Source organism: Cnephaeus nilssonii (assembly GCF_951640355.1).
Source record: "Cnephaeus nilssonii genome assembly, chromosome: 5".
NCBI lineage: Eukaryota > Metazoa > Chordata > Mammalia > Chiroptera > Vespertilionidae > Cnephaeus > Cnephaeus nilssonii.
Window position 1 is genome coordinate 30828237 of NC_137076.1, and position 27057 is coordinate 30855293.

At 54.8% G+C, this 27057-nt stretch overlaps 1 protein-coding gene across 2 annotated transcripts; it reads right to left on the reverse strand.

Moving 5' to 3' along the window:
- Positions 1-306: 306 nt before the first annotated feature.
- TMPRSS9 (transmembrane serine protease 9) lies at positions 307-26510 on the reverse strand (the record flags this gene model as incomplete). Of its 2 annotated transcripts, XM_079771511.1 has the most annotated exons (18): positions 307-469; positions 1007-1143; positions 1263-1528; positions 2203-2374; positions 5635-6034; positions 7048-7184; positions 7742-8013; positions 8578-8749; positions 10108-10426; positions 12199-12335; positions 15962-16236; positions 17118-17289; positions 17480-17593; positions 18624-18661; positions 20607-20786; positions 20894-20961; positions 22506-22633; positions 26369-26510. In XM_079771511.1, the coding sequence occupies 18 exons, from the start codon at positions 26508-26510 to the stop codon at positions 308-310; spliced, it is 3291 nt and encodes a 1096-aa protein (XP_079627637.1). In that variant the 3' UTR covers position 307. The 2 variants fall into 2 exon arrangements, with proteins under 2 accessions (XP_079627637.1, XP_079627638.1); XM_079771512.1 differs by lacking the exon at positions 20894-20961 and having other exon boundaries at positions 20607-20752.
- Between the last annotated feature and the right edge of the window lie 547 nt (positions 26511-27057).

Here is a 27057-nt window from a genome sequence, read left to right on the forward strand (position 1 = left end):
CCCAAAAGCTGGGGTTATGGCAGCCCTCTTCCTGGGAGGTCTTGCTACCTTACCCCACCCATCTTTCATCCCAACTTTAGGCCCTGGGTCATGGGCAAGCAAGTAGTTCTTGCTGTGATGTGCAAGTGTGTGAGCCAGTAAGTTAGGGACAAGGGGCTTTTTATTGGAACAAAAGATACAGTAAAACTGCACTCCCACTGCTCGCAGCACTCCCCGCCCACCATCTGGACTGGACTCCCCTTCTCGGACTGCTGGCTGGTTGGTTACTACTGCCTTGTCCTCCCAGGCCTGGACAGCCATGGGGTGGTCACTCCTGGATGTTCTGTGTGATCCAGCCTCTCACAGCAGCCACCCGGGTATAGACACCTGGGAAGTGAGGTCGCCCACAGCCATAGCCCCAGCTGGTGACCCCAGTTAACACCCACTGGCCAGAGGGTTCCCTGCAGGCCAGAGGTCCCCCAGCATCACCCTGAGGGGAGGAGAGAGGAAAGGCACTCAGAGCAGGCCAGTTTCCCCCACCTCCCCATAGCAACCCTCGGGCAAGAGAGGACTACCCGATCTGAACACCTTGGGTGCCTGGCCACCACAGGAGTGTCTCCTGGGCTCCCCATGTGACCCCAAGTGAGTGGCCCTCTGAGCCTCACTTTTGCTATCTGGGAAATAGGCTTAATGCCAGGACAAGCCGCTCATCTGTCTGGCAGACATTTGTGAGCACCTGTCACAGGTTCCCTAGTAGAATGGCCTTACACCGCATGCAGCCTGTTCCCATTCCTCGCCTGCAGGGCGGCAGTGAGGCTGTGGGGTGGAACTGGCTGGTAATGGATGCCCAATAAACAGTGGTCCATTGAAACATCTGAGGGTGAAAAGGTTCCCTGCTTGATCAGCTTAAGTTTGCACCAAAGGGTGGGTCCTGGCTGTGGGCTTTAGAGCAACCAGAACTTGCTCTCCCGGATGGATGGGCCCCTTACCCCGCAGAACACCCACTTCAATTTTAAATTGTGCTCACGGAACAGCTGTCCACGCCGCCCTGCGGGAAGCCGGCACACAGCATGCGGCTGCTGATCTGCACTGGGTAGTAGCGGCGGCAGGCCTGCTCACTGAGGAGCCGCACAGCCGCCTTCTGCAGTTGCCGTGCCATGGAGCCTGTGGTGAGACGGGCAGTAGGCCACGAGGGACCCGGCTGGAGGCCTTCCGGATGCCCCCACACCAGACCCATAACCCCTGAGGGTGCGGGCCTGGCTTCGCATATTGGACTCGCCTACCTCCCTCTCGAACGGAGCCCCAGCCGGTGATGACACAGCGTGCCCCGTTGGGGGGCCGGGGTGCAGGCTCCGGTAGGCAGATGGGCCGGACCAGGCGGCTTCGCTGCACAGGCTCTACCAACTCCAGCAGCGCCACATCGTAGTCGAGCGTGTAGAGGTTGTAGAAGGGGTGCTTGTAGATGCGTGCCACGCGCTCCAGCTGCCCATCAGCGCCACTTAGGAACGGTGTGCCCAGGAAGGCCACCCACTGCTTGGGGTCTCCATAGCTGTAGGGTGCGTGGGGACAGGCGTCCTGGATCCCCGCACTCCAGTCACCACCTGCCTGTGCTCCTCTGGACTCTGCCCATAGGGCTGTGGCTTGTCCTGCCTGTGCCCCAGGGGGTGGTCAGGGACCTTTGGCAGGGCACTCAGCCTCTGGGCCCAGTGTTGCTCATGGATATGGGGATGAGTCATCCCTTCCTCCTAGGACAGTGAGGGGGGCCTTGCCTGAAATGCACCCACAGCAATGAGGTGACATCACAAATAATCTGTTCCTGCCCATTCCCTCTGAATCTGTCCTGCAGCGTGCAGAGTGTGCACAAGAACTGGGTGTCTCCAAGGAGGGAAGGCCCCTGGCCTGCTCCACCCTACTGAGCAGCCTGCCAGGAAGGGGACTCCCCAGTGTGTGGCCTTTGGAGAATGGAGAAGTCTCAGGTACCGAGAGACCCCATGCACCACCAAGCTGGGCCCTGGACTGGAAGAGGCTGCAGCCCTGGGGTTTGGGGAGGGAGGTGTGTGTGAGTGTGTGTGTAGGATTGAATCCCTGCAGCCCTGTGTGGTGAGTGGGCAGGGGTGGGCTGCATGGACTAGGGGCAGCAGGGGTGGGGGTGGGGGCATGACTGTAAGTTTTGGGGTCAAGTCATTTCCGGTGGCTGGGGCATTGGGGGCAAACGAGACTTACACGTCAAAGCAGTGTGCCGCAGACAGCAACCACCTCTCGGCCACCAGCACGGCCCCGCAGCGGTGCTCCCGGCGCCGCAGCCACAGGCTCACCTGCCACGGCCACTCCCCGAGGCCTGCGGCGCTGCCGCCCACGATCCTGGTCAGCGCCGCCACGGGCGCCAGGCCACAGTCTGGGGGGGAGCGGGCAGAGGGCATTGGGCAGATGCAGTGTCTCACGCTGCCCCTTGAGCGGGGTGGGGGACCCGCCTCGAAAAAACTCCGCACAAACACTGGACTCGGCCCTACAAACACGCCTCCTCTAGGCTTTTCCCAAATAATATTTGAAATGCATTTACGTATGTTTCCTACAACCTCAGCTTTGGGGCCGTGCCTCCTCCCCAGATGGGGACCAGGGTACTGTCCTCTCCCACCACCACGCCTTCCCAGGCACCTCCGTCCCTTAGGAGCTGGGTTCTCTGCTGGCTCAGATCTTCCCACACCCCTTAGCCCGCCAGGAGGCCCCTGCTTGCCCACCAGCTCCTGTGCTAGTTTGTCTTCCCAGACACCCTGTGCTGTGACACCCGTCACCCCCAGCACAAGGAGCACCCTCAGAACACAACTGTAGAAAGCACAGGGTGGTGTCAGGAGGGTGCTGCAGGGACTCGTTATCACCCACCAGGGGCACGCCTTCCCACCTGGTCCACAGGGCCATTCGGAGCCTGCCCCTTCCCAGCCGCTCCCACCACCCAGCGGCCTCCGCCGCCCTCCAGACAGGAAAGGCTCCCTCCTGCTCTGGCCTCAGCTGGAAGAAGAGATGGGGAGACGAGAGGCCACCTGCCCCTTCCTGCTAGCCCCACCGCCTCCACCCTCCTGACACCATCGGGACCTTGCCCAGGACCCAGGGGCCGGGGAATCTGGCAGAAGCTGTGCTCCCTTTCCTGGAAACGCTGCCCACACCGCGGACGCCTGCCGTAGCTACAGCAACGTGAAAATCATCAGGCTAACGGCCAGAACCAGATGAAGCTAGCTGGGGAGTTAAACTGTTTCTCCCAAGAACAGTGACAGCTGTACAGTGTCACACCCGCATTCTCCGAGTGCCCCTGCCGGAAACCCTGTGCCCGACCCAGACGGCAGGAAAAGCTGTGAAGGAAAGGTCCCCCTTGGGTCTGGAGGGTCTAGATCCCGAAACTTTGCCTCGATTTCCAGTCCAGGTGCAGGGTTCAGATAAGGGGGTTCTAGACTCAACATGTCACCTCTGTCTTAACTGTGATTCCCAAGGAGACAGGACCCAGATCCTCCCCGCTCTCTGAACCCACATCCAGGCCCTTGGCACATGGTCGGCTTTGGTCTGAGCCGATGAAAACCCTGCTTCATCTCAAGGTCACCTACACAACTCTCCGCCCCCAGATCCTGACCTCCTGACGACCCGTCCCCGGTTCCTCTGGTGTGCGGCTGCCTTGGTGCCGAGCGCATGAATCTGGCCTGGTGGGTTCGGGTCTGTGCTGGGCGACAGGCTGATGGAGCCTGGCCACTGCCTGACCACGTGCAGGGGGAAAGGTAAGAACCCTCACGACATGTCACGAAGGATATGACGGAGCAGTGGGGTCATGGGGAGTTTTCCCCAAACTCCTCTGTAATGGGATTAAGTTATGCACTCACACCCCTGCCCATACCAATCTGAAGGACAATGGGCCCAGGGAGGGGAATGATGATGGAGGAAAGAGGCAGAGACATCTCCCTGGATCCATCTCTGCAAGGAGCCACCCTGAAGATGACGGGGGACTTGGGGCAGTGGGGAGTTCTGGGGAAGTTCGCAGTGAGGAGGAAGGTGGGTGCAGCCCGCACAGACCAGCAGCCTGTGTGCTGAGCATCTGCCCCCTTTGGGAGCTCACCAGAGCAGCCTGCTCCCCACCTCCCCACCTGAGTGAAAGCAGCCCAGACGTGGTCCCAGGAATCTGGATATGAGAGCATTAAGTTCATGTCTGCCTGGAGAGTGGGCGGGCTCGCTAACATGGGGTGCACCTGGCAGGTCCCATGTCATGCAGAAGTCAGAGTGTTTTCTCTGGTCCCCCAGGCACCTGCTGACTCAGTCTTAGCTTGAGCCACATGAAATCACCTGTACCTGATGGGGCTTTATTTTTGACCGACAAATACAGCAGTTTTATATAGTTCTGATTAATCCTATATAATAAAGAGGCAATATGCAAATTGACTGTCATACCCTCACAGAAGATGGCCACCCCCATGTGGTCCCAAGATGGCCACCACAAGGTGGCCAGCAGGGGAGGGCAGTTGGGGGCGACCGGGCTGGCAGGGGAGCAGTTAGGCATTGATCGGGCTGGCAGGGAAGTGGTTAGGGGGTGATCAGGCTGGCAGGCAGAAGCAGTTAGGGGCAATCGGGCAGGCAGGCAGGCGAGTGATTGGGAGCTAGCAGTCCCGGATTGTGAGAGGGATGTCCGACTGCTGGTTTAGGCCTGATCCCTAAGCCGGGAGTCAGACATCTCCCAAGGGGTCCTAGATTGGAGAGGGTGCAGTCTGGGCTGAGGGACCCCCCCCCCCCCCCCAGTGCACGAATTTTGTGCACTGGGCCTCCAGTAGTTAATAAAAGTGAACTCAGCATTTTAGACACGAATGGAAGGATCTCAGGGCTACATTCTCTCTCAGTGTCTCTACTGGCCAGTGAGATACCCTCTCAGCCCATAACGGGAGCCTGAGAGACCAGCTGGCCCTGTGCCCCAGCTTGGTCCTGCTCGGTCCTCCTCTCTCCTAACTGTGTACCATTCTGCTATGAGTTTGTTTCTCCACCTTCTGGGTCCCTGCTGTACCTGAGCTTAGCATGGGGTCTGGCCCAGAGGGGGGCTTTATGAGCATGGGGTGAGTGGATGGAGAATTCCCCTCATGGAGACCCTGGTCAGGGACTCCCCCGTGTACCCTACCCCGCCCCCCCCCACCCCCCGAAGTTTCCTTTTAAAAAATGGGAGCTGACAGGGGTTGCAGATTAAGACATTTGCCACTAGGTGGTGCAGGTCTGCCCGTTCAGTGCCCCACCCCATGCCCATGTCCCTGGCTGTCAGGACGATGATGGGCAGACTTGTGTCCCCACAAAAGCCATAGTTAAAGCTCTGATCTCCAGGACATCAGAATGTGGCTGTGGGGAGACAGGGCCTGTGAAGAAGTGATTAAGGCGCAGTGACGTCACTGGGTGTGGGTCCTAATCCAATATGACTGGAGTCCTTCTAAGAAGAGATCAGGACACAGACTCAGGGTCGACCCTGTGCGGACACAGGAGAAGGCGGCCGTCGGCATGCCAAGGAGAGACCAGCCCTGCCCTCCAGGACTGGGAGGCAGTAAATGTCGCTGCTAAGCCCCCGGCCCGTGGGGTGCTGACAGCAGCGCTGACAGACTGACGCCGGACCCTGCCACCGACCATGTCACCCGTTCCTCCCAGTACCTGGAAGCCGGGCGTCCTTGGTGGTCCGCGAGGCGTTGGGAAGTGGTGTCTGCCACCCGGCAGTGGTGCTCACGGCACTGGCCGTCCTGTGGGCAGGTGGGCTGGTTGTCCTGCTGGTGGTCCGGATGGTGGGTCTGCTGGCTGTGGCCCCCAGGACTGTGAGGCCAGCCACTGTCCCGGGGACATGAGTGGGGGTGGCAGGCGTCCTTGTGGTGGATGAGGCAGGTGTGGGGACGGGGGAGGAGGCCATGACATCCAGGATCCAGCCCTTCAGACTGGTGATGCGAGCATACACGCCGGGTTTCTTAGCCTGAGCACAGCCAATGCCCCAGCTGACAATCCCCGCCAGATAAAACACACCAGGGGTCTCCTCACAGGCGAGGGGGCCCCCAGAGTCACCCTGAAAAGAAGGAAAGAGGGCTGGCTGTGGCCATCGGGCACCTCTCTGCAGAGGGCGCTGCCAGGACCTCCTGCATTCCCACAGTGGGAGAGGCCCGTCAGGGGAGCAAGAGGACAGGGCATGGGACACGGCCACAGGGTCTGAAACAGCCCGCCCTCGTCCCCACGCCCCCTCCCCAGGGGTGAATCCCGTTGGACAGTGTGGTCATATGTGTACTAATCTGGGATTAGCTTTATTTCAGTTAATATACACTGTGCCTGCCCTGGCTGGTTTGGCTCAGTGGATAGAGTGTCGGCCTGTGGACCGAAGGATCCTGGGTTCGATTCCAGTCAAGGGCACATGCCCGGGGTTGTGGGCTTGATCCCCAGTTGTGGGTGTGCAGGAGGCAGCCGATCAATGATTCTCTCTCATCATTGATGTTTCTATCTCTCCCTCCCTCTCCCTTCCTCTCTGAAATCAATAAAAATATATTTAAATATATATACAATGTATCTCTTTTTAAATATGTACATATAAAATATGACTTTAAATATGCGTATAGATATATTGAAGTATGTGTACATTTTGTATATATCTACCACCTTCTTAAAAACGTTTTAAATAGATTTTTTAAAAATATAGTTTTATTTTGATTTGAGAGAGAGAGGAAGGGAGAGGGAGAAACATTGATCAGCTACCATCTGCATGACCCCCACTGGGGATGGAGCCCAAAACCTGGACATGTGCCCTGACTGGGAATCAAACTGGCGACCTCGTGGTGCATGGGACAACACGTAACAAACACTCAACCAACTGAGCCACATCGGCCAGGGCCTACCACACACTTTTAAACTGCTACCTCCTCTCCTGCCGGGACATACTATCATTTCCCTAAATTACTCGTATTTAAAGACGTTTAGTTCAATTCCAGATCTCCCCTCACTGAAAACCCTCACATCTGAACAAAGGAGCACCGCCCGGCGGCAGGGGCGGGCTCTCTGCCTGAATCCCGATCCATCCCCCTGGAGTGCTACCTGGCAGGAGTCCACCTTGCCCTCCAGGAAGCCGGCGCAGAGCATCCTGTCCGTGAGCGAGAAGTTGTAGAGGGCGCTGCACGCCTTCTGGTCTATGATGCCCACGGACGCGCGCTGCAGAGTGTCCGGCTTCGTTGCTGCCAGGAAAAGGAGACCCCCCCCCCCCCATAATGACACAGTGATCACCGTTCAGTAAATGGCTCGGCTCTGAAAGGCACCCTCCTCATCCTGCAGAGGAAGAAGCTGAGGCTCACAGTGTTGCTGGGAAGCCGAGTGAGTCACACAGCAAGAGGGAGGTGGAGCCCTAGCATCTCAGCACGGTCCCAAGCGATTCCCTAGCTCCTTGGGTGACCTGCGGGGAGGCCACTCTGAGCTTCCAAAGGCAGCATTGACTCTTGGGGCTCTGAAGGGTGCAGCACAAGGGTCTGACACTTCTTCTGGAAAGGCCACAGAGGACGTGTGTGCGGCTTTACGGGCCTGTCTCTGTCGGGGCTACTCGTTTCTGCTTCTGTAGCAGGAAAGCCACCACAGCTCCTCTGTCAACAGCGGGCTTTGCTGTGTGCCAGTTAAACGTCATGAATAAAACAGAGCTGCGTTGGGCCTGTGGCTGGAGTTTGCAACCCCTGGAGGAGTGCAGAGACCCGTGGTTTGCAGGCATTGGGAGCAGGGCCCCCCCCCCCCCCCAGGCGCTCACCATTTCCCTCCTGCGTGTTACCCCATCCGGAGATCACGCACTTGCGGCCCACGGGGAACTTCTGGATGGCCAGGGGCAGGCACACGGGCTGGATGTACTTGTTGAAGACCAGGGGCCCTGACAGCTCCAGGACGGCCACGTCGAAGTCCAGGATGCTGGGGTTGTACTGGGGGTGCAGCACGGTCCTCTTGAGCCCCATCTTCACCGGGCTCCCGCCGATGCCCGTGAGAGACACAGTGCCCAGGTGGGCCTGCACCAGCTCCACCTTCGTGCTGCCAACGAGGGGCCACTCAGACACACCTGCCGCCCCGGGACGCCAGGCAGAGCCGCAGGGCCCAGGCTCTGGGGAGGGGCACTGGGGGGATGGCGGGGCCACACGGCTGCGCCCCCAAAGCAGTCCCAAACTGGGGGGCTGGGGGCAAGACAGGGAGCCCCTTGGGGCCTCATTTCCTTGTCTGTAACGAGAGGGAGCCGGCCCAGCGGCACGAGAGGCCCCGACAGGTTTATGACACTAAGGTCAGTGCCGCCTGGCTGTCCCTCCCCAGTGACCCCCTCGTGCTCCCCGAAAATCAGCTTGACAGATTATTCTCCCTTGAGATGGCTCCTCCAGGGTCCCCCACTTCTCCTTCATGCTCCCCTCTCATTTGCAATCAGACATCCAGACGTGAGCCGGGTGAGGTGGGGGCTGGGGAGGGGGCTCTGCCGTGGCCCCCTAGAGCGCAGAGGGCCACACGTTGGGTCATACATGGTTTCTGAATGCTGGGGAAGGCCGGAGGGAAGGGGACCCGGTGGGGAAGGGGGAGCTGAGCGTCCTCCTGGGCCGGGGCTGGGCTTACTGGTTGAAGCAGTGGGCTGCGGACAGCAGCCAGCGGTCTCCCACCACAGTCGCTCCGCAGAAGTGCCTGGAGCCTTCCTTCAGGCTGACCTGCCACGGCACCTCCCCAGCCGTGGCTCCGAACCCACCCACGATCCGGGTGGGCTTCTCCATTGCTGGCCTGGCGCCACACTCTGTGAGGGGAGAGAAGAGGGCCCGGTGCCTCAGCTCAGAGCAGGAGCACCTGAGCCGAGGAGGGCCCCCAGACACCAGGTGCAGCCCCTGGGCTCTGACTGGGCCGGGCAAACCACTCCCATTATGCAGATGGGTCATTGAGGCTTAAAGGTGCCCTACTGTCCGATGGAGTAGCAGCAAGAATGTGGCACAGCTGGGGGCAATAGGTTAAAAATGAGAAGATAGCCCTGGCTGGTTGCTCAGTGGTAGAGCATCTGCCCTTGGACTGAAGGGTCGCAGGTTTGATTCTGGTCAAGGGCACGTACCTGGGTTGCAGGCTCCATCCCTGGCCCCAGTCAGGGCGCATGCAGGGGGCAACCAAGCAATGTGAGTTATAGATGTTTCTCTCTCTGTGTCTCTCCCCCTCCTTTCCACTCTAAAAAAAAAAAAAATCAATGGGGAAAAAAATAATCCACGAATGAGGATTAACAAAAATAAATAAATAAATGGAAAAAATACCCTCAGGTGAGGATTAAGAAAAGGAGAGGATAAAATTATAAAGTGCCCTGGCCCCATCAGACTAAGACCTGAAGCCAGACACAGACCTGAAGCCCCCAAGGTCAGGTTTATGAGCTTGCTATCAGGGGGGAGCCAGCACATCAGAACCACGGTGGGGGGCTCACCAAACAAAGGGGGACTTAGGTGGGATCTTGGGCTGGGGTGGCGTATGGGGCCATTTTTGTGAAACAGAGTTTGGATGGGCTCAGAGCACCGTAGTTTTGCGGGACCATAAAAGAGGCCACTGTCAGATCTGAGCCCTTGGAACCCACCAAGTGAAGACAGATGTGAATGTGTTTCAAGTCCCACAAGGCCAACAGACTTAACTGCTGAACCGGACACTCTAAAATGTGCACAATGGTTGGTTGCATGTTATGTTTCTTGCGTGCCACCACAATGAAAAACAAAAGTAAAAAAAACCCGGATACGCTGGATTTTACCTGGAAAAAGAAGCATGCAAGCGCATCTAGGAAATTTTTGAAAAGAAAAGAAAAAAGCGAGGGTAAAATGTACACATCCGCGCTCTGTGTGAGTGGTGTTTCTGGAGGGCGCCCACCTGTGAAAACTCAGTTGGTCTCTCTCCCACCCTGGCCTCTTGTTGACCCTTTGGGGTGTTCTGTGTTTACCCCATTGGATGGCTTGGCTTTCCCTGGCCATATATCTGAAGGATGCCCATGTGTGTGTCTTAGCCTGTGCTCATGACAGACATCACTGGTCCATCACCCGTCTCTTCCCCACGGAGCGCTTCAGGAAGCCAGTGCCAATCGATCCGACCCTGCAGGGCGCCCGCGCCTGCCCCTGCCGTCTCCCCAGGAAGTACCTTGTGGCTTAGAGGCCGTCACTGAGTCCAGAGGTGCAGAGCTGGGGGCCACTGTGGGTTTGGTGGGGGTGTTGACCACCCGGCTCTTGGGGCTGGTGGACCAGACAGTGCTGGGGGTGGCGGGGGCAGGAGCCTCCGTGGGAACCAGAGGCTTGCTGGCCATGGCCATCGCCCCCAGGATCCAGTCCCGCAGCCTGGTCACTCGGGCATAGACCCCTGGGCGCCGGGCTTCCGCACAGCCGATGCCCCAGCTCACGATGCCGGCCAGGAAGAACCTGCCGGAGGGCTCCTCACAGACCAGGGGGCCTCCTGAGTCGCCCTAGGAGGCAAAGGCACACCCTCAGAGGAGTCAGGGCTCCCCGGCTCCAGGTCCCAGAGCTGCAGGGCCCGAGAGCCGTCCCTGGGTGGGGACCTCGCCCCACACCCGCTCACGGAGAAAATGTGGGCTGATAATTCACATCTCAGAACCTCCGTTTCCTCTTTCGTAAAAATAAAACAGGGCGGTAGGACCATGGGACCTGGAAGATCTCCTTCAGTTCTACCACTAGCAGTTCAAAACCCAGCCCCATTCAGCACCGTCCTCCGTATCTCACTGCATCTTCGCCGATGCCAACAGTGTGGCTGCCCTGCTGGAGCCTCCAGTCCGCTCACTGGCTGCGGGGCCTTCTCCTGCCGTGCCTGCTCTCTCCTCACCTATCCTGCCTTGTGATCCTTTGCCTTCTCCTCACACCCAGCGCACCTTGACTCTTACATTCTCAAACACAAGCATTTTCTTATTTCCTTTTCCCCATTTTATTTTTATTTATTTTTTTAAATATTTTTTATTGATTTTGAGAGAGAGAAGAAGGGGGAGGGGGAGAGAAAGAGAGAGAAAGAGAGAGAGAGAGAGAGAGAGAGAGAGAGAGAGAGAATCGTCGATCGGCTGGCCTCCTGTATGCCCCCTACCAGGGATCAAATCTGCAACCCGGGAATGTGCCCTGTCCGGGAATTGAACTGGCAGCCTTTTGGTGCATGGGATGACGCCCAACCCACTGAGCACACCGGCCAGGGCCCCATTTTACTTTGATGCATTGATTTTTAGAGAGAGAGGAAGAGAGAGAGAGATTTGTTGTCCTACTTATTTATGCATTCATTGGTTGATTATTGTATGTGCCCTGACTGGGATCGAACCCACAACATCAGCATATCGGGAGGATGCTCTAACCCACTGAACTACCTGGCCAGTACTAATTTTATTTTATTTTTAATATATATTTTTATTGATTTCAGAGAGGAAGGGAGAGGGAGAGAGAGATAGAAACATCAATGATGAGAGAGAATCATTGATCGACTGCCTCCCGCATGCTCCCCAATGGGGATCGAGCCCACAACCCGGGCATGTGCTCTTGACCAGAATAGAACCCGGGACCCTTCAGTCCTGATGCTCTATCCACTGAGCCAAACCACCTAGGGCCAGGGCTCATTTTACTTTTTAATTTATTGGGGTGCCACTGGTTAACAAAATTATACAGGTTTCAGGCGCACAGTTCTACAACACATGGTCTGTTCACTGTACTGTGTGTTCACCGCCCCACGTTACGTCTCCGACCGTCAGCCGTGCTCTCTCATTGTTTCCCAACATTTCCTCCAGGCTCTGGGGTTTTGATATGGCGACCTGAGCACAGGCAGCAGTCTCTCCTCACCCACCAGGCTTCAGAAGTGAGAACAAACATATACTATAAACTACAGCCCCGGCCGGTGCCACTCAGTGGGTAGAGCGTCGGCCCCCGCACTGCAGGTTCAATTCCCAGTAAAGGATATGCACCTGGGTTGCAGGTTGGATTCCTCAGCCCTGGTTGGGGGTCATGCAGAGGCAACCAATCCATGGGTCTCTCTCTTTTCCCCTTCCTCCCTTCCACTTTCTCTAGAAATCAATGGAAAAAATATCCTCGTGTGAGGATGAACAACACCACACACGCAGAAACAAAAACCTACACAGGAGGAAACCCAGAGGAAGTCCTGTGCTAAAACCCAAGGGTGGAAACGGGGGCCTCCTTTGGCCGCCTCCTCAGGTGGGGCGTTGTCTGGGGCCCCCGCGGCCCCGGGGCTCACCTGGCAAGAATCCACCTTGCCGTCCAGGTAGCCGGCGCACACCATCCGGTCCGTGAGGGAGTTGCCGTACAGGCTGGCGCACAAGGCCTGGTCCAGCAGCTCCACGGTGGCTTTCTGCAGCATCTCCGGCTTGATCACTGCCCGGGACGGGAGAGACCGGTGGGCTGAGTATTCCGGGGCCCTGGCAGTCAGCCTGAGCCGGAATGCTGAAGGACTTCCCTTCCCTGTGCCTCAGTTTCCCCAGCTGCAAGCAGAGATGCTACAGCACCAGCCTCAGAAACCAGCGAGGAGGAAAGGCTCTACAAATGCCTATGATAACGCTCTCCACTCCGACAGCTAAGAGGTGTCCAGGTTAACACCCCAGGACTGGGCTCCACGTCTCCGCTCCCCTTACCCGCGTCTGCTGTTCCTCTAGCCCCGGGGCGGGGAACATATCCGGCCCGCAGGCCATAGAAGGCCCGAGAAACCATTTGGTCTGGCCCTGCCAAGGCATTCGGGGGTGAGTTCATTAAATGTTTGACCGCATATAGCAGGCTGATTTTTAAGGTGATAATGTTGTCTGACGTTATAAATATCCAAATGGCCCTTGGCAGAAAAAGGTTCCCCACCCCTGCTCTAGTCTTACCCTGCTGGAATCATTTCTCAGCCTGGCAGCCAGTGCCATCTTGGCTAAACATGAAATCAGATCATATCCTTTTTTTCCCTAAACAACCCCCCCCCACCAGGGTGTGTTCCCCCTGACTCAGCCTAAATGCCCAAGACTGAACCACCTACCCCAGGGCCCTTGCACATCCTGTTCCAGCTGCCTAGCATGCTTGTCCCGAGGAATCCGCTTGCCTTCTGCCTTCCTCTCCTATCTCAAGGAGGCCTCTCCTGACCTCCCTATTTACAACGGCAGCCCCCATCCTGGTTATTTTATCCACTGCTTTCATCACCATCTATCACTCATCTTGTTGAGTGTTTACTGCCCCTACAATTGCCATGTCCAGTACAGTAGCCAGCGGCCACATGCGGCTATTTAAAGGTAGATTTAAATGCGTGCAAATGAAATAAAATGCAAAACTCAGTTTCTCAGCTGCACTGGCCACATTTCATGGGGCTGATGGCTCCCATAGTGGATGGTTCCAACAGACAACACACCCAGCACCGAGGACGGTGATGCCGGATGGTGCTGGGCCGGACTGGACGGGGAGCGCCCCGTGCATAGGGACTTCGGTCTGTTTTGCTTGCTGCATAATCTCTGGAACAGTGAGCTGGAGGGGCTCAAATGTTTATTGATTGGATTTAGTCATCAGCTCCTTTCCCTCCTGATTAGGTTCTTATGGCAAAAATCTTTCCTTATCACAAAAATCCTAATCTTCCAGGATTTTTCTTTTTTCTCAGGCAGGCACAGACCAGAGAAAACCCCCAAACACAGGCCCGGGGGCCTTGTCAGGGAGGCCAGGTGTGTCCGAGGCTCAGACCCTGGCCCCAGGAAGCCCAAGCTCAGGAGGACACCCCCACGCCCAGGCTCCAGAGTCATGCACAGGCTCTGTCTATGCAAACCTGTGTACCTGCCGACCTGGTCTGTGGCTGTGGCTACTGTGCGGCACACTGCAGCTCTAGAACGTTCTGGACCAATGTTGTCGCAGAGAACTTTCCTCAGTGATGGGACTCTTTCCTGTCCCCTGACCCTCTGACGTCTGGGTTTGCCGCATCCGCCATGTCTCCGTCGAGGTGTCACTTCGTGGGCCCTTTCCTAACGCTGTCCTCCCATCCTGTTGGTTTCCTCCCCAGCACTTACCACCATCCAGTCACAACCGTTCTCATTATCTGAGGCAGTTCTGGTCTCTAAAGTCACTACCAACACTGGATTCCTGAATATGGAACTACTGTTCCTGGGGAAATGCAGAGTTAGGTTCCTGTGACTCTGGTCACAGCCTTTTCCTCAAGCAACCGATACAGAACCTTGTGCTGTGTGTGTTTCCGTTCAAAGAAGCCGTACTTAATATACAGTAGGTCCTCGGGTTACATCAGAGATCCGTCCCTACGGCGCGACGTAACGCAATTTTCGCCGTAAGTCAGAACCCACCTACATAAGCACCTACATGGAGCACATACACAGCAGTAACGAAGTGAAACAGTAAAAAAATTTAAAAGAAAGATAGCAATTCCTGACCTTTACTTGTGGTAAATAAATAATAAACATAAAGCACATATGTACATACGCCAAAATGACGGAACTTTTTTTTTGTAACTACTGTAAATGGGAGATGGCGACGTAACCACGAAACGACGTATGTCGAGTCCGACGTAACCCGAGGACTGCCTGTACATTTGTCCAAAGTAATGGAGCCACTTTAAAACGAGTCAAAGCTGCCATCCCAGAAGAACTGCCTTGCACATCTTAGGCCTCAACCCTTGGGATGTTAAAACAAGGCAAAACAACCGTCTGCCATATCTTCATTCCACTAATCTCGCAGTATGATTTAGAGCAAGGGTCAGCAATCTGTGTGTGTGTGTGTGTGTGTGCGCGCGCGTGCGTGTGCGCGCGCTTAACTGGAATCTCCACTTGTTTTTATAGATAAAGCCTTATTGGTTCACTAAAAAAAAAAAAAAAAAAACAGGGCCAAATAACCCTTGGGCTGGGCTTGGGCAACCTCGTGTCCCAAAGAACTGTTTGCAGAGATAGTAAGAAAGCAGATATTGTGACTGCTGGACAGACAGCTACCAGGCTGAAAAGCAAAAGCAGTTTTCAGGATAAACACCACTATGTCATGCTGTGGGCACTGTGAGAATAAACAAGTCCTCTTTTCTGTCAAAGAACAGTTTAGACAGCCGCCATTTTGGACTGCGTGACTTGACAGCCGCCATGTTGGCCGCATGGCTTGCAGCTCCCCTGGGGGCTGCCATCTTGAAACAGCAAAGGCCAACCCCTCCCTTTGAATTAGCCAATCGCGAAAGACTGTGCGCCTGAGCTCCAACCAAGAGCAAGGGACAGGTCACGTGCGTCAGGGATTATAAAGCCAAGCAGCCTGCTTGCTTGGTGTGCAGGCGCTTCCAGACCATGTGTGTGCACCCTTCTACATAGAAGTAAATATGTTTGCCTTGCTGCCTGGCTCCGGAGTGTTTTGTATTCTACCAGAACCCCTGACTTGGGGGGCTCGCCTTATTTCTAACAGGCACCAACAGCAGTGCCTTCCCTCTGTAGATGTAACTGTTCCTCTTGCCTTCCTCATAAATGCGCATTGCCTTGTCTCCTCATCGGAACTCTGAGCTTCTTCATTGACCTTGAACTCAAGGCCAGAGGTGCTATAACTCGTGCCTAAACGAAGTTGATCTAACACCGTTTTTCTCCCTGAGGCACATGGCAGCCTTCTTGTGCCACACTAGCCAGCACTTCAGCCTTGTGCTTGGGGGGCAGCAAAATCAGCCACAGAAATGCAAAAAACAAAACAAAACAAAAAAACACACACACAAAAAACCCCACAACCCCCCCCCCCAAAAAAAAACATGGCAGTAAATATACCGTGAAAAGGACCCTCGCTTACAGTCTGAGCTGAAACAAGGAGGCAGGGCATCACCTTAAATGAGAACATGCTTGTCCTCAACTCAAGCACGTCTTTGTGCGCATCCACAACTGAGCACAAAATTCCCACTTGTATCTAGTTGGGGTTCCAAATAAATATTAGCAAGTGGCGAATCTGCAGACAGGGAATCGTGGGTAAAGGGGAGCACTGTGTGGTTCAATCTGCTCCTGGCACCGGCGGGGAGGGGAGCTTACGGAAGTCCTCCTTGAGGTAGCCCCAGCCGGAGATCAGACACTTCCTCCTGGGCGGGAAGACGTGCGTGGCCGCCGGCAGGCACACGGGCTGGACGTGCCGGCCGAAGGGCAGAGGGCTGCCCAGCCGGAGCACCGCCACGTCGAAGTCGGCGGTGTCGGAGTTGTAGGAGGGGTGCGTGATGATCTGGGCCACGCGGGCCCGCACCGTGCTGGCCTCGGAGCCGCTGAGCTGGGTGGTGCCGGCGTAGGCCACCCACTCGGTGGGATCTTGGAACCTGCGGGGCAAACAAACGGCACTGAGCGGCCCCTGTGCCGGGGCCGGGGCGGGGCTTAGGAGAGGCGGGTCCTCTCTGGGGGCCAATGTTAAGGGGTGCCCCAAAACTCCGTCATCAAGACATATTTTCCTGCCCTGGCTGGTTTGGCTCAGTGGATAGAGCGTCGGCCTGTGGACTGAAGGGTCCCAGGTTCGATTCCTGGTCAAGGGCACATGCCTGGGTTGTGGGCTCGACCCCCAGTGGGGGGCGTGCAGGAGGCTGCCGATCCATGCTTCTCTATCATCATGGATGTTTCTCTCTCTCTCTCTCTCTCTCTCTCTCTCTCCCTCTCCCTTCCTCTCTGAAATCAATAAAAATATATATTAAAAAAAAAAAAAAGACATATTTTCCTGCCAAAACCAGTTTGGCTCAGTGGATAGAGCATCGGCCTGCGGACTCAAGGGTCCCGGGTTCAATTCCGGTCAAGGGCATATACCTTGGTTGCAGGCACATCCTCAGTAGGGGGTGTGCAAGAGGCAGCCGATCGATGTTTCTCTCTCATCGATGTTTCTAACTCTCTATCCCTCTCTCTTCCTCTCTGTAAAAAGTCAATAAAATATATATTTTTTTTAAAAAAGACATATTTTCCAGCAACATCGTCAGAAATCGTAATAAATACCAAAAAAGAAAAAAAATATGGTGTGGGGATTAGCAACATTTTAAACCAAGACAGAATCCCACAGGGCTGAGTTAGGGTGAGAAATGAGAAGGGACACAAAACACTGTGACTCTGCACCGTGGGTTCTAAGGACCCCGGGAGAAGTGGCGAGGCCAAGGCGGAAGGGGAGGTGGGCTCCGGGGTGGGGTGGGGGCGGCCCCCGAGCCTTGGGGACAGGGCTCACTCGTTGAAGCAGTGGGCAGCGGACACCAGCCACCTGGCCCCGATGACGGCGGCCCCGCAGAAGTGCTCATTGTTTTCTCGGAGGCTGACTTGCCACGGGAACTCCCCCGGGGACGCCTCCACGCCGCCCACGATCCTGCCCGCGGTCCTCCAGCCGGGCTGCAAACCGCAGTCTGCAAGACAGGTCACCAGCCAGGACCCCAAGGAGGCAGGACGGCGGCCCTGCCCCGGGACGCCTGCCCCTGAGCCTCTCATCCCCACGACCCCGCGGGGAAGGACAGGCCCAGGGCCCCACACTCGGCTTTTCTGTGCAAAGTGGGCCAGGGGGCGCGGCCCGAGACCAGGCCAGGCAGGCGGACTGACCACAGTGGGCCTCGTCGGATCCATCGGAGCAGTCCGCGTTGTCATCACACTCGGGGTTCACTTTGGTCACACACTGGCTGTTCCCGCAGGAGAAGGCGTTCCCTGGACAGTGTCCTGCGGGCAGAGAAGAACCGCGTTCCTGACCTCACTCCGTCTGTCCCCGCTGCAGCGAGATTCCACTTTCCGCTCAGCACCTCCGGCGTGGAGGACAGCTCCTGTCCCCTCTCCTCTCTGGGGGCTCGTGACATGATCTCCAAAGGAGCAGGGGGACGGCACGGACGGACGGACGTCAGTCAGCACCGAGGCCAGGGCTGGCCACAGAAGTGTCTGCGCGCATGTGTGTGATTCCACGTTTCTAGGACCCATGTTGTAAAAAGTGAGAAATAAGTGAAATTAAAGAATGTCCACTGTGGTCACATAGGCAACATAAAACTTGCCACGTGGACCATTTTAAGTGTGTGGTTCATATGGGGGCCAGGTCACGCTCTGTGGGGCCTGTCCTGGGCGCTGGGAGGCGTGACAGCCACGGACGTCTCCGGACAGCACTCCGTGTCGCTGGGGGCAGTCACCCCTGGGGGAGCACGGAGATGAAACGAAATACATGCATCTACACGTGTGAATCCGACTGGAAGGACAGTCACTAAAATATCAACAGCGATGACATTCCAGGGAGCATGTATTCTCTTTTCTTGGTGGCCCCCAAACTTTTTCTTTTTTTTCCCAAACAACAGGTTTCCACCACTTTTCAAAAAAAACCCCAGAAACCCAGGAATGTTTTCCCTTAATCATGCTTGGCCATGTATACTTCAAAGTGCCTCATCTTTAGTTGAAATGTTTTAAAATTTATTTTTCAATGACAGTGGAAGTACAATTATTGTATTAGCTTCAGGTGTACAGCATAGGATTGGACGTTTATATACCTTCCCAAGCGACCCCCTCAGTAGGTCGAGGTTCTAACGAAGGGCTCCGTCTGTGAACGCTGTGCACACACGGGACTTGGAATCTGTGCGCAGAACCAGCGTCCACCCCGGGCGGGCATTTCCTTTGCGCCCTTGAACCGAGTCGTAGGAGCCCTCTCGCCGTGACCACAGGCAGAGGAAACCTGGCCGAGGGCAGGCAGCTCATGGACGGGGGGAAAACATACCTGATTTCAAGTCTCTTTCCGCCAATGGCCCCTTCTGGCTTCCTGCAGTGAAATGGAGAGAGAGAAGCTCACTGTGGAGTGGCAACAGTCCTTGAAAACATCACACAGCAAAGCAGAGAGCAGCCCTGTCCACCGTGGGAGCCACTTAAACGTCTAACTTAAATCCACTGAGATCGCCGAAACCAGTTTGGCTCAGTGGATAGAGCGTCGGCCTGCGGACTCAAGGGTCCCAGGTTCGATTCCGGTCAAGGGCATGTACCTTGGTTGCGGGCACATCCCCAGTAGGAGGTGTGCAGGAGGCGGCTGATCGATGTTTCTCTCTCATCGATGTTTCTAACTCTCTATCCCTCTCTCTTCCTCTCTGTAAAAAAAAATCCTCTCTAATAAAATGGCAATATGCAAATTAACAATCACTCCGTTACATAAGCCACGGCCACCAGCCAATCAGGGTGAATATGCAAATTAACCCCAATCCAAGATGGCTACAGCCACAGAGAGCAAGGTTTCCCAGGTAACAGAGTAAGCCAAGCTTTCCATAGCCGTTGCAGGCCTAAGCCTCCACTCAAGCTACAAAGTTTCAATTATAGAAGGTAAACAAATTCAAACAAATGGCGGCAGAATGGAGCTTGAGAGAGCAGGCCAGGGTTGCCGGCGGCAACAGGGGAAGCAAAGCTTTCCACACACCCTGGCCGGGCTCACCCACTTAAGGCTACAAAGTTTCAATTGTAGAAGGTGAATTAACTACCACAGAAATGGCTGCCGCCCCGGAGGGAACAGCAGGCTTGGCTCCGCTCCAGGCTACAAAGTTTCAATTGTAGAAGGAAAATAAATTCCAGATACCAGGGCCTCCCCTTGGGTTGCCAGGGGGCGTGGCCGGCCTGCAAACCACCACAGGCCCCTCGCTCAGGCCGCCCCATGCCCCAAGGGAACCCCACCCTGATCCGGGACACCCTTTAGGGCAAACCAGCTGGCCCCCACCCCTGTACCAGGCCTCTATCCTATCTAATAAAAGAGTAATATGCAGATTGATCATCACTGCAACACACAATATAGCTGCCCCCATGTGGTCAAAGATCCTGCCCCCATGTGGACACAAGATGGCCACTACAAGATGGCCAGCAGGAGAGGGCAGTTGGGAGGCACCCGGCCTGCAAGGGAGGGCAGTTGAGAGGGACCAGGCTTGCAAGGGAGGGCAGTTGGAGGTGATCAACCCTGTAGGAGAGGGCAGTTAGGGGTGACCAGGCTGGCAGAGGAGGGAAGTTGGGGGCAAACAGGCTGGCAGAGGAGCAGTTAAGCATCAACCAGGCTGGCAGCGGAGTGGTTAGGAGGTGATCAGGCTGGCAGGCAGAAGCGGTTAGGGGCAATCAGGAAGGCAGGCAGGCAGGCAAGCAGTTGGGAGCCAGCAGTCCTGGATTGTGAGAGGGATGTCCGACTGCCCGTTTAGGCCTGATCCCAGAGGTCAACAAAATGCAGTCATGGGCCAAACCTGACCCACCACTTGTTGTTTTTTTAAATATACATTTTATTGATTTTTTTACGGAGAGGAAGGGAGAGGGACAGAGAGTTAGAAACATCGATGAGAGAGAAACATCGATCAGCTGCCTCCTGCACACCCCCTACCGGGGATGTGCCCGCAACCAAGGTACATGCCCTCGACCGGAATCGAACCTGGGACCCTTCAGCCCGCAGGCCGACGCTCTATCCACTGAGCCAAACCCCACCACTTGTTTTTGTAAATAAAGTTTTATTGATACACAGCCGTGTCCATTTGTTCAGACATTGTCCTGGGCTGCTTTTGGGCTCCTACAGCAGAGCCCCGTGGTGGGCTACAAAGATGAAAATAGTTACACTCTGGCCGTTCACGGTGGCTGAGGCCTGGTCCACACCATTGAGGGTGAGGCAGGGGGAGGGGTGACGACTGGAAACCTACAGTTTAATGCTCCCCTCCACAGCCTCTCAGGGTCTTGGGTCTCCACCGCCTACTTGCCTGTGAGCTCGGCAGACACAATGGTGCCGTGGGCAGCCAGGGGGACGCCGTGGCCCTGCAGCCTCGCCCGGAGTCCCCGCTGCAGCAGCTCCTGCTCCAGGCCCAGGTCCAGCGAGCGCAGGGCCAGCAGCAGGAAGTGCAGCCGGAAACGCACAAGGACACTGGCGTTCCCGTCCCTGCCGACAGAGGAGAGGCCTGTGGAGGGCGGGCTCCGCTCGCTGGAACCTCCCAGCCTCTGGGTGTCCACCAAGGTCCCTTCGGCCCCCAGGAGGCCCTGGCTCACCTGTAACTCAGCACCGTGCAGCCCACGCAGCTGGCCTCCAGCTCTGTCTTCCTGAAGCTGCTGACAAACTGCAACGGAAACAACGGCAGCAAATGCTGAGCCCACAGCACGGGCGCCTGTCCCCCAGGAAGCCTGTCCTGGGTGGGGAGCTGGGCCGGGGGTGGAAAAGCACCTCCTCTGAGACCCAACGCACGTGGCGACGTCCCAGAGCCACGTGATGCCAGGGGAGGACATTCCAAAGTTATTCATGTGACAATATTGCTCCCCGGAAGCAATAAGTGGGGTCCATCCCCACACTAGAAATCACTCAGCCGTGGAAAGGAGTGAGGCATGGGCACTTGCCACAAGGTGGAAGGACCTTGTAAACAGGATGCTCAGTGAGAGAAGCCAGACACGGAAAGGCCACACAGAGTGTGATTCCGTTTGTGAGACACGTTCCGATCAGGCAGAGCCACAGAGAGTGTTTGGTGATTGCCAGGGGCTGGAAGCAGGGGTGGGTGATGGGGACAGGGCTTATTTTGGGGTGATGGACACAGCAGTCCACATCCTAATTGCCTGCATCGATAGCTGTACTGTCTCCTAGAACGTTCTACAAAGTCCCAGAATGTTCTACATCTGCCCGGCCCTGCACGGCAGCCACCATCCACACGTGGCTACTGAGCATTTGAAACGTGGCTGGTGCTACTGAGGAAATGATTTTTACCTTTTAGTTAATTTTAATTAATTCATGCTTAAATTTTTTTAAATATATTTTTATTGATTTCAGAGGGGAAGGGAGAGGGAGAGAGAGAGAGAGATAGAAACATCAATGATGAGAGAGAATCATTGATCGGCTGCCACCTGCACGCTCCCTACTGGAGATTGAGCCTGCAACTCGGGCATGTGCCCTTGACCAGAATCGAACCCAGGACCCCTCAGTCCGCAGGCCGACGCTCTAGCCACTGAGCCAAACTGGCGAGGGCCATGCTTAAATCTTAAAACAGATCCTTGATTCACTAAGCACCACATGTACAGGGCTCATCCACGCTAGAGTGTCCGTGACCCACTCCTCATGGCTGAGTAATACTCCAGGGCGTGCAGGCACCACACCTGTGTATCCGTTCACCGGCTGATGGACAGCTGGGTTGCTTCCACTTTTTAGCCATTGAGAATCCTACTGCAGTGAGCATGCGTGTGCAGGGTTCTGTGTGGACGTGTGTTTTCATCTCTCTTGGGCGGATACCGAGGAGCAGAATTGATTGCTGGGTCATAGGATGACCCGACATTTAACTTTCTGATGCACAGCTAGGCTTTTCCATAGCAGCAGCCCCATATCGTATTCCTACCAGCCACGAATGGGGATTCTCACTTCTCCACTGGAAGACAATTTACAACCTTCACACGTGGCCCACAAGCCCTGCAGGAGCCACTTCCCGTTGGGCACCATTCTCCTCTGCCTTCTACAACGTGCCAGCCTCGGCCACACAGGCCTGGTCCAGTTCCTCCACGCACCCGCCTCCCTGCCCCATGCCCGCCTGGGTCTCCCCCTGCTCGGCTTGCTCGGCATGAGAGCTTCTCTTGGTGGACGCTCCTGGCCACCCACCTGGCCCCCTTGCTCTCAGGTGCCCCTCACCAGCATTTCCAGGGTGGGCGTCAGCGTGCGGTAGTAGTCGGAGGCCTCCTGCTGCAGGCTGCGGGCGTACCGGATCCCTTGCAGCTCGGCCGTGTGCTCCACATCGACACCCTGTGTAGAGAGGGAGGCTGCGGGCGAGACCAGGGCTCGGTGAGAGAGCCCACTGCGGGCTCAGCTAAGGGGCCTCGAAGGCCCCACCACCTAGGGGCCCGGGTCACCTGATAAACACGGGGGTGGGCTGACTCCCCAGGGGCTGTCCTGGCTGATGGTTAACAGAGCCTCCTTTTCAGCTCTCACATGTCCCCCACCTGGAGGCCCCCAGGGACAGCACAGAGCCTCAGAGGTCCCCAGGTTTTGCGTGAGGGCAGGACTAACTCCCAGTCATCCTTGTCTCACTGGATGTGTCTGGCCAGGGCCTGAAGCCGACTTCAGCCAAAAATGGCTGAAACAACCTCAGGATACCTCCCCTCCACTCTAGAGCAGCAATCCCACCTGTGCCCTGGGAAGGGGACACCAAATACTGCAGGGCATGACCACAGCCACAGGCACCGGACCCTCGGGCCACCGCCCCAGGACACCACCCTCTGAAAACACTGAGTTTATAACTGTCAGAAATATTTTGTCAAAAGTACACATTAGCACCCGGCCAGTGTGGCTCAGTGGTTGAGCGTCAACCCATGCACCAAGATGGTCACTGGTTCGATTCCGGGTCAGAATACATGCCCGGGTTTTGGGTTTGATCCCCAGCAGGAGGCATGCAGGAGGCAGCCAATCAATGTTGATGTTTCTTTCTCATCATTGATGTTTCTATCTCTCTCCCTCTCCCTTCCTCTCTCAAATCAATAGGAACATATTTTTAAAAAGATTGCACCTTTAAAAAAGAAAAAAGTACACACTAGCAAGGAATGATAGTTATAAAAATGTTAAATAACTAATACAATAGCAACCGCATAAACTATGAAAACACGCATTTCTCACTGTTGACATATGTTGGGACTGTCAAAAGGACACACTAGCAAAAATGATTGTAATTGCAAACATTTATTACTATTACATTTTTTATTGATTTCAGAGAGGAAGGGAGAAAGGAGAGAGAGATAGGAACATCAATGATGAGAGAGAATCATCGATCAGCTGCCTCCTGCATGCCCCCTACTGGGGATCGAGCCCGCAACCCGGGCATGTGCCCTTGACTGGAATCGAACCTGGGACCCTTCAGTCCACAGGCCGACGCTCTATCCACTGAGCCAAACCAGCTAGGGCCAAAATTGTTTTTAAAATTATAGTAGCTGCCACATAAACCATGAAAGCTGGGTCCCAATTCTATTTATTATGAGTGAATACTCATCTAGACAGATATTTAGATATTTGTTTATTGAGTAGATAAAATAAATATTCTAAACCAATTCTAAAAATTTTGCTTTTAGGTTTGTCTTCTCATTCAATAAATTAAAAGTAAAGAAAAACGAGCATCCTGTTGTGTAGACAAAATTGCTATGCTCTGTAACCAACTAAGCCTTTCCGTTTCCCCCGGAAATAGTCACAGACCCCCCAGGGGTTGTCCTGACTGATTATTAACAGCACAGATGCCCCAGCATTCTCCCCCAGGTCCCCCCAAGGTTAACTTGTGAGCTGTCTTAAAGGGCACAGGGATACAGTTTCATTTTAACTTTAAAGTGTTCGTTTGTTTTTATATTTTTATTGACTTCAGAGAGGAAGGGGGAAAGAGAAGGAGAGAGAGAGAGAGAGAGAGAGAGAGAGAGAGAGAGAGAGAGAGAAACATCAACGATGAGAGAGAATCATCAATCGGCTGGCTCCTGCATACCCCACACAGGCACATGCCCCACCTGGGAATCAAACTGTGACCTCCCGGGTTTTTTAAATATATATATATATATATTTTTTTTTTTTTACAGAGAGGAAGGGAGAGGGAGAGAGAGCTAGAAACATCGATCAGCTGCCTCCTGCACACCCCCTCCTGGGGATGTGCCCGCAACCAAGGTTCATGCCCTTGACCGGAATCGAACCTGGGACCTTTCAGTCCTCAGGCTGACGCTCTATCCACTGAGCCAAACTGGTTAGGGCAACCTCCCCGTTTATAGGTCGATGCTCAATCACGGAGCCACCCTGGCCGGGCCATTTATTTTATTTTATTATTTTATTTTATTTTTATAATATATTTTTATTGATTTCAGAGAGGACGGGAGAGGAGAGAGAGATAGAAACATCAATGATGAGAGGGAATCATTGATCAGCTGCCTCCTGCACGCCCCCTACTGGGGATGGAGCCTGCAACCCGGGCATGTGCCCTTGACCGGAATCAAACCTGGGACCCTTCAGACGGCAGGCCAACGCTCTACCCACTGAGCTAAACTGGCTAGGGCTGGGCCATATTTTAAGTTAAAAAAAATTTTAAGTGCTTCTTAAAGCCTTCCTTGATTTCAGGGGTCCTGCTGGGGATTATGTTTATCTCTTAGTCACAAAATGTATCTGTGCTTCTAGAATAAAGGTGTGAAACCCTGCCTCCTCCTCTCCCTGGTGCAAGGATACCCACATACGTATGCACACTCTCACACACACATACACCCTCGTGCATGGGCACACATGCACACTCACACATACACGAACACACATACTCTCGCGCACACACCCACATGCCTATCTACATGCACAGGTGCACACACATACACACGCGTCCAACTTCCTGCACTTGATGCCAAGAGCCACTAGGGGCCTTGGTGAGCTGTGCCCAGCTGTGAGATGTTCCTGATGTTCCACAAATATATATATTTTTAAATTAGGGGGACCCACCGAGGATTGCCAAGCTACTACTTGCTATCATCATCTCCTGAACGCCAGGTGACTTTCCTAGTCCCAAATAAAACCGTAAGAACCTCATCCTCTCGGAATAAGCCCATTCCAGAGCCACAGAACTTCCCGAGACGACAGAAGGTTCTAGATCTGTGCTGTCCAGTGCAGTCGCCACGAGCCACCTGTGGAATGTGCCTGATGGGGACTGAGGAATTTAATTGTTAAAGATTATTTCATTTTAGTGGATTTCACTCTACATAGCCAATGGGGCTCGGGGCTACCATCGTGGACAGCCCTGGAACGCAGCACCGTCTGCGGGGACCTGCAGCGCGTTCTGTTGAAATATAAGAACTTCCTGTGTGGTTTGTATAACGCAGTCCCACACCGTATAGACGGGTCATCGTTTTGCATGTTTCGTTTTAAATTCTGTCTGTGTCTACTGGGAACAAGTATGAAATGGGACCCATTGTGTGGTGGAATATAGACAGTTGTTCATTTTTTTAAAATACTTTTCAAGTTTCTTAAGGCTTTCGTTTTATTTTTAAAAAATACATTTTTATTGATTTCAGAGAGAGGAAGGGAGAGGGAGAGAGAGACAGAAACATCAATGATGAGAGAGGGAAAAGATCGGTTGCCTCTGCATGTGCCCTGACTGGGAATCGAACCCTGACCTCCTGGTTCATGGGTCAATGCTCAACCACTGAGCCACACCGGCTGGGCTCTCAAGACTTTTAATAAGTTCATTTCCCTGTCCCTGTTTGTCCATTTCACCCCGGCTGTGAGAGCGTCCTTGGAGAGCCCAGCTGTGGGAAATGAAATTACACAGGTATTAACCGGCCTGCCGTGTGCCCACCCACCTCGGTGTGTGCCTGGTCTGCCCGTCGTATCCCTTGGGTGGCAGGAAGGGCCAGCCTTCAATTCCACGCTTGCACACTCAGCCCTCTGTCTCTGGAGACAAACATAATCCCCACGCGGACACCACGGAGCCACCTCTGAGCGTCATTGTGCAAGTCACCCAGTGTATGAACCCACGCAAGCCCTCGGCCACTTACCCACAAGGACTGCCAGGGTGAGGATGACGATGCTGGCGGCCACCGCAGCAGAGAGCGCCACTCGGCAGCACGCAGCGTCCGGTGCAGGGACTTCTTTGGTTGCCCCGGGCACGAGCTGTAATTCCCCAGCGGTGGGCTCCATGGCTCCCAGGCCCTCAGACAGCCACCTGGATGCCAGCAGAAAAGGGGCAGAAAAACGTCAGCGCTGGAGGGTGTTCCTCTTCCCCTGAGCCATCTTGCGCGGATGTGGCAGCCGTCAACGGTGCCCTAGGCACCAGCAGACTCATCTTAAGAAGTCCTAAAACATGGCCTCAACGTGCTGGCCGTGCCGAAGGCCACATTACAGGTTTTCTGCGTTACTCAACATCTACCTACTTAAATGTTAATCTCATTCAAAAATTAGATGCGGCAAAGGGGGGAAAGGGGGACAAATGTAATACTTTGAACAATAAAGATAAATTTTTTAAAAAGGAGAGAAAGCCCAGCTGGGATGGCTCAGTGGTTGAGCGTTAACTTATGAACCAGGAGGTCACAGTTCGATTCTCGGTCAAGGCACATGCCCGGGTTGCAGGCTCAATCCCCAGTGTGGGGGGTGCAGGAGGCAGTCGATCAATAATTCTCTCTCATCATTAATGTTTCTCTCCTCTCTGAAATCAATATATATATTGATTACCTCTCTCTCTCTCTCT